The 15,402-nt window shown below is 36.0% G+C and overlaps 1 protein-coding gene across 3 annotated transcripts in view; it reads right to left on the reverse strand.

Annotated features, from left to right (window-relative positions):
* Positions 1–15,402, reverse strand: part of LOC124232985 (kelch-like protein 5) — a 74,713-nt gene that overhangs the window by 5,204 nt on the left and 54,107 nt on the right. For all 3 annotated transcript variants that reach the window (XM_046649967.1, XM_046649968.1, XM_046649966.1), the window contains 4 exons: positions 11,945–12,169; positions 8,350–8,512; positions 1,747–1,959; positions 17–188 (listed from right to left, as the gene is read on the reverse strand). In XM_046649967.1, coding sequence (XP_046505923.1) covers positions 17–188; positions 1,747–1,959; positions 8,350–8,512; positions 11,945–12,169 — 773 coding nt within the window. The remainder of the gene's footprint in view (positions 1–16; positions 189–1,746; positions 1,960–8,349; positions 8,513–11,944; positions 12,170–15,402) is intronic.

Consider the following 15,402-nt stretch of genomic DNA (forward strand, 5'->3'; position numbering starts at 1 on the left):
AAATGAAATGCCATACCTGGGTCCACTCATTTGTCTGGGGATCATAAGCCTCCACTGTATTAAGGTAAGTCTGTCCATCATACCCTCCAACAGCATATAATTTATCACCAAGTAAGCAGACCCCCACTGCATCTCTGCTAATGCTCATAGATGCCACTGCAGTCCACATATCTGTTTTAGGATCATATCTGAAAGAAAATTTTGGAACTGGAGCTGACATTGTTCTCACAAAATTTTACATAAAAATAGTTTTGTTCTTTAAGCCTATCTTTTGTCTTATTATCTGCTATATAAAGCATATTTGAACATATTTTAGAGAAAAATATCAATATTTTCCTGAAAACTTTTAACTTATAATGCAGATTCCCTTAAACTATTCAAAAGAGTTAACGTAAATAATGAAAACTGTTTTAAGGTTTTAGATTGCCTACTTTTGAAAATTTGAGGAAATCCATATGTGAACCTCTATGTAAGACTTACAGCTTCAATCATTGTAGCTGTCTATTTTTGGACCTCTCGTTCCTTTCATAAAGTATGTTAACTAGAACTGCCCGAAGTTGTCTATCTAAGAGCAGATACATCATACTAAGATGACCTGTATTGCTTCTAACACCTCTTGTATCAATGAGCAAATTTCACTGGGTGCAGTACTACACTGAGCCTGTAATTCCTGGGGCAAAGCGAATAAAGACTTCCATTTCCTTTCCTGGATTATAACAGGTAATAAGAATAATCAGAATTATTTTTTCCCCCAACACACGTGAAATGCAGGTGTCACTTTCCTATTTTCTCCAAAAACACCAACCAGTTCTGCTTATTATTTCACAAAAAGCACTCATTGTCATCAACAAACTTTCATTTCACTTTTTCTTCTTCTTCTAGTCATTTATAATTGATAAATAATACACACACACACACACACTCATTAACTTCTCATTGCTCTTTAAGATCTGAAATCTTCAATAAGGCCTCAAGACTCTATAAGATCTGCCCCTACCTCCACCCCACTCCTCCTCCTTTCCTGCCACTCTCTCCATCACTCTTTGTTCTCCAGCTACAGTGACTGCCTTTCAGCTTCCTGAATGCACATATTCCTTTCTGCCCTAGAGTGTTTAGAAATGCGCCTATTGACTCTCCCTCCTAAACCCATTCAATTTTCTCCATTCCTTGAATTAGATTGAACACAACACATGGGAGCCTAAAGTATTGTCCAATCCTCCACCGAGGTTAGGCTCTTTACCTGCCCCATCCTTGAGTTTCTAAGGCCAGTTTGGATGGCTCATTTAAGCTTTTAAGCCTTCTTAGCCTTCTGTTTTATTTCGTATTATTTCACTTATATAAAAATGTGTTAGAAATGTCCTCATCCTTTTCACTTCTTATTTAGCCTCTAGCTTCTAATTCATTCTCTCTGAAATTCATCAAACTCCCTTTCTTTTCTTATTAGGTACGGTGTCCAGTACAAAATAGGTACACAATAAATGTTGGTCATATGATCCAATTAATGAATTATATAACCAATTCTAAGGTAAAGTTTAAGTAGGAAGTAATATGATGAGAGAAGAATCTGAGTAGGCTGTTAGCAGACAGACTGAGAAAGGGCCAGAACAGACAACCCAACATTTACAAAGCTCCTAAGGAACTGCCTCACATGCGGCAGATGCTCAGTAAAGAGTTCTTCCTTTGTCTGGAAGTGTCAGAGGCTTATATTTGTTCTTTGATTCCTAGTTTTCCTTCACAGGAAATTACCTCTCTACGCAGTCTGAGAGTCTAGAAGTCAGGTTGGATGCGGGAGCATCGTGTCCTCCGATAGCATACAGCAATCCATTCCAGGTGGTCACCCCTACTCCCCCTCTCCTTTTTGACATTTGTGCACAGAGCGTCCATTTGTTAGTATGAGGATCAAAACATTCTACTGATTTGAGACAAGAACTTCCATCACGACCACCAACTGCATAAAGTCTGTAAAAAGAACAAACAGAATGACAAATAAGAAACAGTGCTCTTATCATGCTTAAGACAAAGAGGTTATTCTTATGGTATTTCATTGAATTTAAGGTGCCATCAATTACAAGACACACTGTGAGTTTATGTGCCATTAAGAAAGATGTACTATCAATTAAATGACACATGTATGTATCATACATGTGTATACATCACATATCACTCTGTGTATACACAAAAAAGAAAACAAACTCACATAAAAGCAATGACAACTATTTCATAGCTGCCATCTGTTTGCCAATCAAGTCACCGTTGATTATAAGATGCATCACAATTTTAGAGATGTTAAAATGCGACTTAGGATAGGTAACATACGGTATATAAGTATACCATGACTTATTTCTTAAATAGCTAAGATAGGATTTGGTTATAAACGAAAGAAACAGCTTCTCTGAACACCTACCACAGTTTAGGAACTTTGCCTGAATTAATTTAATCATCATAATGATGCTATCAGAAACCATTTGCATCCCTATTTCACAGGTGAAGAAACTGGGGCTCAGGGATATTAAGGGAGTTGCATGGGGTCACCTGGCAAAAAGCAGAATTAGGACACGTAGTTATATTAATGAGCAGTTGTACCGTCAACAGTCAACTGGGATGTACTTGTAATAGTGAAATAGGAGAATAAAAGGATAGCTTGAAAGAATGGTATATAAATTAAAATGTATACAAACAGTGATCCTTCATTAAATTACTGCAGAAAAGGATACTGTAAGCTATCTCAAATAAATATGCTACGTTAATGTCCTAAATGGTGCCTAGTAGATCAATTTTAATTCATTATCAGTTAATATACTGCACTAATTTAAAAGTCTTTTACTCTGAACTTAAGATATAGATAAAATACTTTAAATATTTGAACATTTGAATATTTTTTACTAAGCACAAAATCTTCTTGTACTAACTATTCACTTGTGAAGCCCTTTATAGATGTTCTTCTATTAGATTTTTTAAAAGAGTAGTAATTCAGTTTATTGCTTGTACAAAAGGTCACACATTTTGAATTTATGCATGTCTTAGTTAATATTTAATTTTTTTTTCAAGAAATAGTATTTGAACTATGCCAAATTCCTGCCCATTAAAACTCTAAGCATTTGTATTTGGGTAAATATACATATTTTAAAGGTAGACGTCATAATTTCAATTCATAATTTCAAGTATACTATGCCACTCAAGTTGGTCCTTAAATAAGATGACCATGTCTTAAATAGCAACATACAGTTGTGGCAATATCTTGTTCTAAACTTAAACTTTACTAATAGTTTGGAAACTGAAATTTATTTGAAACTTCAATCTGCTAAAATTTTTTATCTGCTAAAAACCACTTTTTTGTGTTACAGTTCTTAATATTAAACTGTTCTCATCTTTAACTAATACTTGGTAGAATAATTATCTGAATACGGATCACAAAATATTAGAAGGCATCAACACCTAGAAAATATCAATAAAAATATACATGCTTACACACACAAACACATAGATACACACATAGACTCACAGAGAATAGGTTTCAAGGTACCCTACCCTCTTCACAGTGAAATGAGGATCTCTGCTGTGAAAAGTGGTGTAGGACAATAATTAAGAGCATGGACTCTGGAACCAGGCTCTGTGGGTTTGAATCCTGGTTCCACCATTTACTGGTTGTGACTGTGGACACTTATTTAACCTCCACCTGCCTGAATTTCATCATTCATAAAATCTGTAAGCCCTGCCTCATAGGATTATTAATGCTCAAACTTAACGTATGACTTCCAACAGTGCCTGACACATGGTAAACATGGTATAAGTGTTTAAGGGGAAAAATGAATTCTGTCTCTATTGTATTCTTTTAGAAAATGGCATTTTTAGATCTTAAGTATACAAACAACACTTATACTGAGATAATATTAAGGGCTAAAGTGTGCTGGTAACACTTTCTGAAGAATCATTATCTAAAGCAATGGTTTTTAAGTTGTATTCTAAGAATAGCATTCTGTGGAAGACTTGAGAGGGTCCCCAAAATAGTTCATTTGAAATTCAAGTTTTAATTTTCAAAAATATCACCTGGCTCAAATAAATGTCATGCAAGATTCAGAACTCACCTCTCTTTCCCGTAACAATATCAATTACAATAAAGAGAGAAATATTATGTCAAATTGCCATAGTATCATACTATATATTTTAAAATAAGATTTAGGTTTTGCCTGACTTTTTAAAATTATGATAAAGAATGCAAAATGGTTGGTAGATATTATTTGAGATTCAACTTAGGAAAAAAAAAATTCTACTACTTTCAAATTACTTGAGCAATTTAAGTGAAGAGTTTCCTGAGATTTCAATTAAATTGCTCTAGTAGTTAAAATAACTGTTACCGTTTTCAGCCTCTTTAATAAATATTCTCTTCATACTGGGCAATCAAAACAAAACATACAAATAATCTGGGTGTTCTTTAAAAGAGACATTCTTCTACACTGATCTTTACAGTAAGAGTTATAAACTCAAACTTGCAGTAAATTTAAAATAAATTTATAATAAACTTGAACTTCCATTTGCCTTAAGTACTGAAGTTTTTGTAAGACATCATTTGCAAGGGAGATTCTACTGCCAAAAATATCTGCCAGCCAGTGGCTTTAAAGTAGCCTGAGCAATTGGAAGTCTAAATAAAGCATCTTTCTGTCAAACATGGTAGAAAAAAAATTTTAACACTTTGAATTTTTTTTTGTTTTGGGCAAGGGAAGATTCACCCTAAGCTGACATCTATTGCAATCTTCCTCCTTTTTTCTTCTTTCCCCACTCCCCCTCAAAGCCTCAGTACATAGTTGTAGGGTCTACTGGTTCTTCTATGTGAGCTGCTGTCACAGCATGGCTACTGACAGATGAGTGGTGTGGTTCCGTGCCAGGGAAGTGAACCTGGGATGCTGAAGTGGAGTGCACCGAACTTTAACTACTAGGTCATTGGGGCTGGCTCAATACTTTGAAATTTTTAAGATATAGAATATAACTCATAAAACTTTGAAACAGTTCTTCCCTAAACAAATAACTATATCTTGCACTAGGAAGCACTGTAAAATAAATTAAAATAACAAAAATAGGAGTTATTCCAGTTATTCATTTTATGGATTAAAAAAATTAAGGCACAAAGAAATGATGTGTTCTAAATCACAAAGGAGTAGTAGAGAGGAGACGCACAATTAATTTTTTTCAATCAACTGCATACTTTTTTTTTTCAACTAACAACATAAATTCTATTTTTTCCAGATTCTGGATATATACCTAAAAATGGAAACTGACAAAATATTTTGAAACATTGCCACTTTATTTTAAAGCAAGCTTAGAAAAATGCTGGTTGATGGATTAACACATCCTTTTCTTGGGATGATTAAAGTACCACTGCATCTGAGTGGTACCATGACATTCTTCAATAAGATTGCACACCTCAGATTATGTGCTGGGTACTGTGCTAGGTGTAAGGAACAAAAAGTTGGACCAGGCCACTCAAGACCATGATCTACTATAGGAGATGGATCAGCAAACAACTACAATAGGAGAGTGGTATATGCTGCAATACAATTACACACAAATTATGCATGGTGAAAATGCAGAGGATGGAATGAAGAATGAGTGTAGGGGAATGAGGAGATGGGAGTGGGGATTGGAGAAGGTTTTCCAGAGGTGATTTTTGAGCAAGTTTCAAGGATGTTGAGTTTACCACGTAGGAAAGTGGAGGAAACAGCATTCTAAGACAGATGGTATGGGTTAAAAGATAACAGGAGTGTGAAACAAAACGAATTTTTCACAAACAGATTAGTTCTGCTGCAATGTAATATGCACAGGTAGAGGAGAGAGAAGAGTCTAGAAAGGTGGACAGACGCAAGTCATAAAGGAGGCTTGGTCAGATAAGCTATTGAAAGATTTTAAGCAGGAAAGTGACATGGTCCTATTTGTATTTTAGGGAGAACATCAGGCTAGTCTCCAAAATGAAGGATGAAAGGGAGAGAGTTAAGGTTAGGGGCGAAGTGACCAGTTTGGGAGATATCCCAATAAACCAGTTACAATCACAATGTTGATATATCATACTTTCAAAATCAAATGTCTTAATATTTAGTAGATAAGCTTCTGATATGATTATTAGGTTGCCTCAGAATTATACTCAATAAATTGTACTTTAGGTAGATTAAAGACTGAAATATTTATTTCTCATTAGAGATAAGAAAAGGTAAGAAAGTAAGATACTTCTATGACCAGAAGTCCAGGCTACCATAGGTCTGGAAATCAGGTTTTAGAGAAGGCAGTTATTCTTTGGTCCTCTATTAGAAACACATATTTCTAGCCAGAAATAAGGGTTAGGAAATATGCCACCACACAAGAAATAGTCCAATGAACTAACCCCAAAAGCTTAAACCAAAGAGTAAAAACCACAAAAATGTGGTTTAATTTTCTTCTTTTTTTCACTTACTATATTCTTTGGTGGCTGACTCTCTACCAAAGAATTAGGAAAGATAGGTAGTAATGAATTTTACAGTTATTTCTTTAGCTAAAACAAATGAGGGGAGGAGTATGGAGATCAGATACATTTAAAAAGTGGGTCTCAATGCTCATCATCACTAATCATCAGGGAAATGCAAATCAAAACTACACTAAGATACCTTACACCTGTTAGAATGGCAAAATTATCCAAAACCAAGAGTGACAAATGTTGGAGAGGCTGTGGAGAAAAAGGAACCCTCATACACTGTTGGTGGGAATGCAAACTGGTGCAGCCACTATGGAAAACAGTATGGCGATTTCTCAAAAAGTTAAAAATAGAAATACCTTATGACCCAGCCATCCCACTGCTGGGTATCTATCCTAAGAACCTGAAATCAGCAATTACAAAAGTCCCATGCACCCCTATGTTCATCGCAGCATTATTCACAATAGTCAAGTCAGGGAACCAACCTAAATGCCCAGCAACTGATTATTGGATAAAGAACATATGGTATATATATATATATATATATACAATGGAATACTACTCAGCCATAAAAAAGGACAAAGTCGTCCCATTCAGAACAACATGGATAGACCTTGAGGGTATTATGTTGAGTGAAATAAGCCAGACAGAGAAAGACGAACTCTGTATGACTCCACTCATAGGTGGTAATTAACATATAGACAAAGAGAACTGATCAGTGGTTAACAGGGGAAAGGGGGGGTGGGGGGAGGGAACTAGGGGTGAAGTGGTGTACCTACAACATGACTAATAATGATGTACAACTGTAATTTCACAAGGTTGTTAACTATCATAATCTTAATAAAAAAAAAAGTGGGTCTCTATTTCTCTATTTTATCACTTGTAATAATGCTAATAAATAACAAAAAGTAGGATGTAACTAAGAGGTCCTGGGGAAACAAGATCTCAGGTCACAAAATATAAAAATTTTACTAATATTTTCTCATTAAAAAAATAATAATTCTACAAATAATTTTGAGTTTCTATAGTTTAAGCTTGATTCCTTCATCTTTCGGGAAATGATGATAAAGCACTTTAAGTGAGTAAAGGTGTGCAACAAACAACTTTTATTTAATAAGCATATAGGCCTTCATTTTATGGAAGAAGGCCTGAAAAAGGTAGGTATTCAGTTTCTGAGTCACCAAGAGCTATTGGTGATGGCTTTACTCAAATCTGTTTACTCTATCTAGAGCAGGCAAGGGAAAGTGATAGCGCCTCTTTTAAATCCATCCCAGTTTTCAGCAGTTTACAGAGACAAGAAAGAAGTGCAAGCAAAGATAAATCAGTAGAAGAGATGGAAGGAATTCTTTAGGGAAACACTGAGAGAGACTATACTACTTTTAAAAGATCATATACTTTTTTTTTTTTTAAATTTTTTTTTATTGAGTTATTGATAGGTTACAATCTTGTGAAATTTCAATTGTTTGTCAGTCATGTTGTAGGTGCACCACTTCACCCTTTGTGCCCACCCCCCACCCCACCTTTCCCCTGGTATCCACTAAACTGTTCTTGGTCCATAGTTTTAAATTCCTCATATGAGTGGAGTCATACACAGATTATAAAAGATCATATACTTTTAAAGCTATATAAACCACCAGATTTTTTTACCATATTGAATATTTACATAAAGTTTCTTCACTCAGAATGATAACTAGACATTTATAATATCTGTACATTAGAATGAAAGCCTAACTTAATGTTGAGCTATTTCCAGTTAGAACTACTCTATAAAGGGATTATTTTAGAAGCGTCTTTATATTGCTCAAAGGATTTCTCTTTCATGATTTATTTATGTCTATCTTTAATTTAGATGCGATACAGCTTAATAAATTCAGTTTATTGTGTTTTAAATGGAACTTTAAATATTTTCTTACTTTCCACTTAGTACTGCCACACCTACTGTGCTCCTCGGGGTGGACATGGTGGCAACGAAATTCCACTGGCGAGCCTGAGGGTCCCATCTTTCCACCGTATTCAGATAGCTCCAGCCGTCATGCCCTCCTACTGCATACATGGGACCTTCCAATACGGCCACACCTACAGGGAGACGGGAAAGAAGTAATGCCTTAAAAATCACATTTTAATTGAAAAATAAGTACAATGAATCTTAAATATGCAAATTTTCTAAGCAAAAATTTATGATATAGACATCTGGCTTCCTCACAGCTCTTCTTGGTAAGCAGGTTGGGGAGTGAAGGGGAGAAATAGCGCTGTAGCTCTGGTCTTAAAAGTTTTAGAGGCAGTATTTTGACATCCAACAGTAGAAAGTTATTAAAAACTACACAAGATGCACATATTGCCATATTTAAAACATCTTTCAATAATACGAAGTTAAGAGATATTTGAAAAAGCATTTTTATTCCTTTCCCCCTATTAATTCACATTCATGAGATTTTACTATAGGAGTTAGATTTGCTCCATAATCTATTGATGAGATTCATCATCAGGGATCGGAGCCAGATTCATTTGTTCATTTATTCAACAAACATCTATTGAGTTTCTACCAAGAGCCATGCACTTAATAGAACATAACAGATAAGGGCTCTGCCCCCATGGATCTAACATTTTAGTCAGGAAACAGACACAAAATATATTTCAGGTATTGATAAGTGCTAATAAGAAAAATGCAACAGAATAAAAGGGTAGAGAGGATCAGGGAAGACATTTCTGATAAGGTGACATTTGAGCAAAAAAAAGGTGAATGAAGTTAGGAAACCAGACATGGAGATATCTGAGGGAAGAGAAGGTGAGGTAAGGAACAGTATGTACAAAGGCCCTGAGGCATGCTTAATTTGTCTTTGGTACAGCAAGGAGGCCAGTTTGGTTGAGCAGGGTGAGTGAAGGGGAGATGAAGGAGAGTGTGAAGCCAGATCATGCAGGGTGGTCAGGTGTATTGTAAGGACTTGGTATTTTATTCCAAATGAGATGGAGAGCCAGTAGAGGGTTTTTAGAAGAGGTGCGACATGATCATAGCCAGACAAAATACAAATATGTATTACTTGAGGGCCAAAGTACAAATTTTGTGATACAAATATATTTTAATTTGTGAAATCACGGCCAGATGAGATATAAATATTCATCATTCCAAACCAACATATCATTCCACTCAGTATTGGATATTGGATAACACACACACACACACACACACATTTATCTATAGCTCCAATTATATATAGTATATATTCAATTATGTGTGTGTGCATATGTATGTGTGTAATTAGGGAGAAGGCTGGAAGAAAAATTGAATCCATCTAGTTCAACTCCTTAAACAATAGCTTTGAAAAGAAATTTTAGCAGCAAAACCACTTTTTCAAATGAAATCTATATATAATTCTCACATATAAAGAGATAAAAGGAGTGTTTCTTCAGTAAAAATTTTTTATAAGCTCAAATTTATAACATTCATTTATTATAAGGTAAATTAGTAAGAAAAAGGGTGTTTTGAATGACACAAACATTTGAAATAAAAACTGAACTTGAACTATATGATCATTCTCCTTTGAACTTGCTGCAGTTCAATAAAGTCTTTTGTGTGGTGCCGAGAACTAATGATAGTGTTCCATGCACAATTGAATCTGCACAAAACATCGCTGAATCATGGGCATTCTCATTCTATGTACTATATCTATAAGAATGTACCTTAAGTTAGAATTAAGTTTCTTTTCCCCATGGTGGGAGGAAGTATGCAGTTGGATCACACTATGGACCCTGGGTTTTAGGGTCAACCCCAATTTATAAGTCTTTCTCATGCTGCTGTTAAGATATGTCTTCCTATTCTGTGCCTCTGTAAGAGTTAATTTTACAAACTCAAGAGTAATGTTTTATTGTTTTCTTTGTTAAATTTCATATAGTTAATTTTAAGCTCCTCTCTCAGTCCCTTAGCCCTAACCCTCTGGTTATACTTTCTTACCAAACTTGACATTTAAGATCATCTTTCATTGAAACCTAAATGTAACTAGTAGAATCTCTTGTCTCTTGGATCTTTTGCTGTACCCACTACCACATTAATCTTTATGCCCAGATAATTTTCCTTACTGGCTACTGGCTTTTTGGGGCAGCCAGCATTCTGGTGCACAGTATTAATAAATCGAGTATAGTACAGAGCTATGCTATCTAAACTTAACTATCCTCTCTGCTACTCATCCATCTTTTAATTTGACAACCTATCAAATTCTTTACTGAAACTATTTTAAACCTTTTCCAAACTGTGATAAATTGACAAGACACTCACAAATTCTTCCTATACCTGAATGCATGCCCATTTTCAGCGTGACACTGTAGCTCCTCCCATCAAGAGGAGGAGTCTTTTTCTGTACTCTTTGAATCTGGGCTTGCCCATGTGACTTATTTTGGCCAGTGGGACATTAGCAAACATGATGCGACCAGAAGTTCCAAGTGTTGGTACACTGGGGCTTGCCCTCTCTTGCTGTTTTTGAAACTCGGTGACTGCCAATATGTGAAGAAGCCTGGACTAGCCTGCTGAAAGATTAGAGGCATTTGGCCCAGCTGCCTCTGTTGCCCAGGCCAACACCTGCTCACCACCACACATGTGAATGAGGCCATCCCACATCACCCAGCCAACCTGCCAGCCCACCAAAGATTCATGAGAAAACCAGCAGAAATCATCTCAGGCAGCTCAGACCAGAAGAACAATCCAGATGAGCCACAGATCCATGAGCTAAATAAACGGTTGTTGTTTTAAGCCTCTAAGTTTTGGAGTGGTTGGTTATGTAGCAAAAGCTGGGTGATACAGAAACATTTCAAGCCCCATCTAATTTTAATTCCACTTCCTTCACTCTCATCAAACAATTCTTTCTATTTCACTTATTCTTTCTCCTATGAGAAAAGAGAGGTCATCTGATCAAGATCCCTAAATTCTCTCCTCTCAGAGTGAGCCGTCAGTTCCTTAAAGGTAAATATAGTGTCTTCCTCATCTTTGTATACCTACAGAGCAAAGAGCATGGCACAGAGTACGTGCTAATCAATGTCTGCTCAGCAAATCATTGAATGAAAGAAAGAAAAGTCTATTTTTCAGGAATATCAGGACATTCTCTGTGCCACTTCAAAGTTTTTCTGGGTTTTTACTCATTTCTGCTTGAAAACCAGGAGATATAGATGAAAAACAATAATGCTAAAGATTTTTAAATAAGCATTTCAGTTAGGTTAGATACCATTAATTGTCAACACAAAACACATATTTAAAAAGGTTTGTCAGTCCATCACGCTACACTAAAATCCTTAAATATCCATGTTTTTACTTGCGCTGGTTGCTGCCACCTTTATGTATACACTTATTTTCTCTGCTTCCACTTGTCAGTTAACAAGGAGCATATGAAGGAATGTTTGGTGACTGACTGTTGCTGACTCAGCAGCTGCCACACTAGTCTTCTTCTGCCTTGTATAGAATGTAAGAATGCTGTGGAAGCCTAATATATAATATTAGGAGCGAATCTGCACAGTTATACTCACCAAGGCCATGCCTGTGTGTGGACATAGGAGGCATTACACTCCAAGTTTTTGTTTTGGGGTTGTAGCATTCTACAGTGTTCAAAGTCTTCAGCCCGTCTCTTCCTCCAACCACATACAGTTTGTCATCTAACACTGCAACACCAAACTGCAGCCTCCTCCCATTCATATTTGCTACAGGAGTCCACATATTTGTACGAAGATCATACTTTTCAATGCTTGTTGCTCCTTAATAGTAATATATAGAAGTTATACAAATAAAAATTTCACCATGATTAATTTGTGAAATTATATATACAAAAGTATAATTTTATTTGCATTGAGAATAATACTTTTATTATATTCCAATAAGCCCTTGCATGATCTGGGCCCTGCTTATATCCCTGACCTCATCTGGCATACACCAGGATCTAGTATTAAAAGGTCAAGTGAGGAAAAAAAAAAGGTCAAGTGAGAAAGGATTATCTGTCAAAGGAGGCTGAGAAGCAACAGCCAGAAGTGGGAGGAAAAGCAAGGTAGTTCAGTGTCATAGAAGCCAGAGGAAAAATTTTATAGCAGGTAGGACTACTAACAGTATCAAATGCTACTGAGAAGATCAAGTAAGATGAAGACTAAAAAGCATTACTGGATTTCGCTACACAGAGGTCATTGATGACTTTAGGGAGAATTCCCTTGTTTGAATGATTGAGACAGGATTGGGAGGTGAGGAAATGGAGATAGTGAGCATAGCTAATTCTTCTGAGAAGTTTGGCTATAAAAGGGGAAGAGATAGGAATTACTAGGTGAGTTGAGGAAGGTCGTGTTTTGCTTTGCTTTTAAAATTGCAAAAACTTAAGTTTGCTTAAATGTTAATGGGAAAGATCTAATTGTGAGGAAAGAAGCTGAAAATAGGTGTCGGCCCTGTGGTCAAGTGGTTAAGTTCACGAGCTCTGCTTTCGCTGCTCGGGGTTCACTGGTTTGGAGCCTGGGCGCGGAACTATGCACTGCTCATCAAGCCATGCTGTGGCAGCGTCCCACATAGAGGAACTAGAATGACCTACAACTAGGATAACAACTATGTACTGGGGCTCTGGGGAGAAAAAAAAAAGGAGCTGAAAAGACAGGAGATGAAGGGACCCTAATTAAAAGTGTGTGGCTCTGGAGGAGGCGGAAAAGGGCAGAAGCAGAGCACAGGCGAGGGGCTGGATTTCACGGGAGGAGAGAGGGGTACATACATGTTCTATTGCAACCAGGACAAGAGCATAAGTGTGGACCATGTGCTTTGGCAACTATGAATGTAGGAAGTTTAGGAGTAACTGCCTGATGGTGTCTACATTTTTTTAAGAATTGGAAGATTCAAGGAACTCTTTTGTTCTCTTTATGAGATGAGACCAGTGGACTTAGGAAAAAAAAAAGCTCCACCTCTCTAAAAAAACCCCAGAAAACCAACCCAACCCCTCAGTTATTAAGAGTTGAATTAGTGTCTCCTTTATCTCTGTCTTCTAAGCTTCTAATACAACATGCAGTCAGAGCTATTCTTAAAGACTTAAAATTAGGACAAACATTTATTCTAAAGTATTTGTTACAGTTAGGTCACCACAGCACTAAATACTAGTGTTAATCTCCTAAATTTGAGAAATAGTTTGTTATAGATATAGAATATTATATTTTCTCATATATTATAGTTTTTATTATTTATTCACCCTACAAAAATTTTAAGTTATCTGGGATAAATACCAAGTCTTTTTCCTTCTCTGTATTCTACAGCATCATAAATAGACTCCCTCGTACATAGTAGCTGTTCAAAAATATTTTTGAATTTGAATAATCTTTCTTTATAATTTTTATAATGAGATTTTACTCATATTCAGATTATTTTATGTAATAGTATACTTGATTCATCACTCTAAATTTGATTTTAAAAACTTCTTCCTTCCTCAAATAAAAAGGCAATGCTAACCATCTCTCCTCTCTAATGAATCTAAGGCATATTCTTTTCATTTGAATTTTAAATTATTTCTTTTAGATCTAGTGCACTAAGCAGTATCATAATCTTATGAATTGGTAACTAAAAATTATTTTGTTAATATCAAACGTAATTCTTAAAACATAAAATGTTAAAACATAGTCTGAAACATATATCTTAAAAAAAATCCAAAAATAACAAAATCCTAATAATTGCAAAATTCTATGTAAAAGCTTGGAACTTCCCTAATTTATACTGAAGGATTAACCTTTAAAAAAAGTAAGCACAGGGGCTAGCCTGGTGGCACAGTGGTTAAATTCATGTGCTCTGCTTCAGCAGCCTGGAGTTTGCGGGTTTGGATCCTGGATGTGGACCTACACACCGCTCATCAAGCCATGCTGTGGCGGTGTCCCACATATAAAATAGAGGAAGACTGGCACAGACATTAGCTCAGTGACAATTTTCCCCAAGCAAAAAGAGAAAGATTGGCAATAGATATTAGCTCAAGGCCAATCTTCCTCACCAAGAAAAAAAAGTAAGCATGAATAAATTCCAACATTTTCTTAGTGACTGTTTAGAACCATTACCAGTGTATTTGTTGGGCTGTATACTAAATGCATATATGAAGGGACCAAGAACCAATGATCAGATTACCATCCAACTAATGCAAATTACTCTTCATTATTAAAGACATTGGGAATAAGATAAGTTAAGGCCTGGGAAGATAGCTTGAATAGATAGAAAGTCAGAGTATTATTAAGAAAGACTCAGAAATAAAGTTGGTCAAGCCACAAAGGCCAGATTACAGAAAGTCTTGAAACCTAGAAAGAGGAATTTACTTCTTATGTGGTAAGGAGTAAAGATTGCTGGAGTTTTCGAGCAGAGTAATGGCACTTTAAAAGAAGAGCTAACAGAGCAGAGAGTATAGTCTCCAGAGTCAAAATGCCTGTTTGAATCCTGATTCTATCATTAATTAGTTGTGTGATTGTGGGAAAGCTACTTCTCTACGTCTCAGCATCCTCATGTATAAAAAAGGGAAATAATAACCATCTGCTCTGAGAGTTGTTATGAAGATGAAATGAAATAATAAAGGTCAAGTGTTTAGCATAATTCCTGGCACATATTAAAAACATAATTAATGCTATTCCCACTAAGTTAACCTGTCAAAATATGTGAGCTGATAGGAGGCTAACAGGAATTAGAAAGATAGCAATGGAAATTTGGAAGAATAAGACCTTTGTGAAAGAAGTCACTTGGTGACTGTCAGAATTTAAGGTCTGAAAGAGATAGAGAGAGAGAGAAACAGAGAGAAACAGACAGTAGCCATGTATTGTTTACGTTGGGTACTTAGTGTCTGAGTTCCTTTCTCAGGCTTGGGCAATTTTCCATTGTATGTATATGAGCCTCGATGAGATGCAGGAACCCATCTCCCAGGAAGCTGAAAAGACAGATATTTATCCTCTTTGTTCTGGAAATTTAGGGCCCAGGGTCCAGGAGTGACCCAAAGCTAGTCAAA

The sequence above is a fragment of the Equus quagga genome, unplaced genomic scaffold, assembly GCF_021613505.1.
Source record: "Equus quagga isolate Etosha38 unplaced genomic scaffold, UCLA_HA_Equagga_1.0 146_RagTag, whole genome shotgun sequence".
NCBI lineage: Eukaryota > Metazoa > Chordata > Mammalia > Perissodactyla > Equidae > Equus > Equus quagga.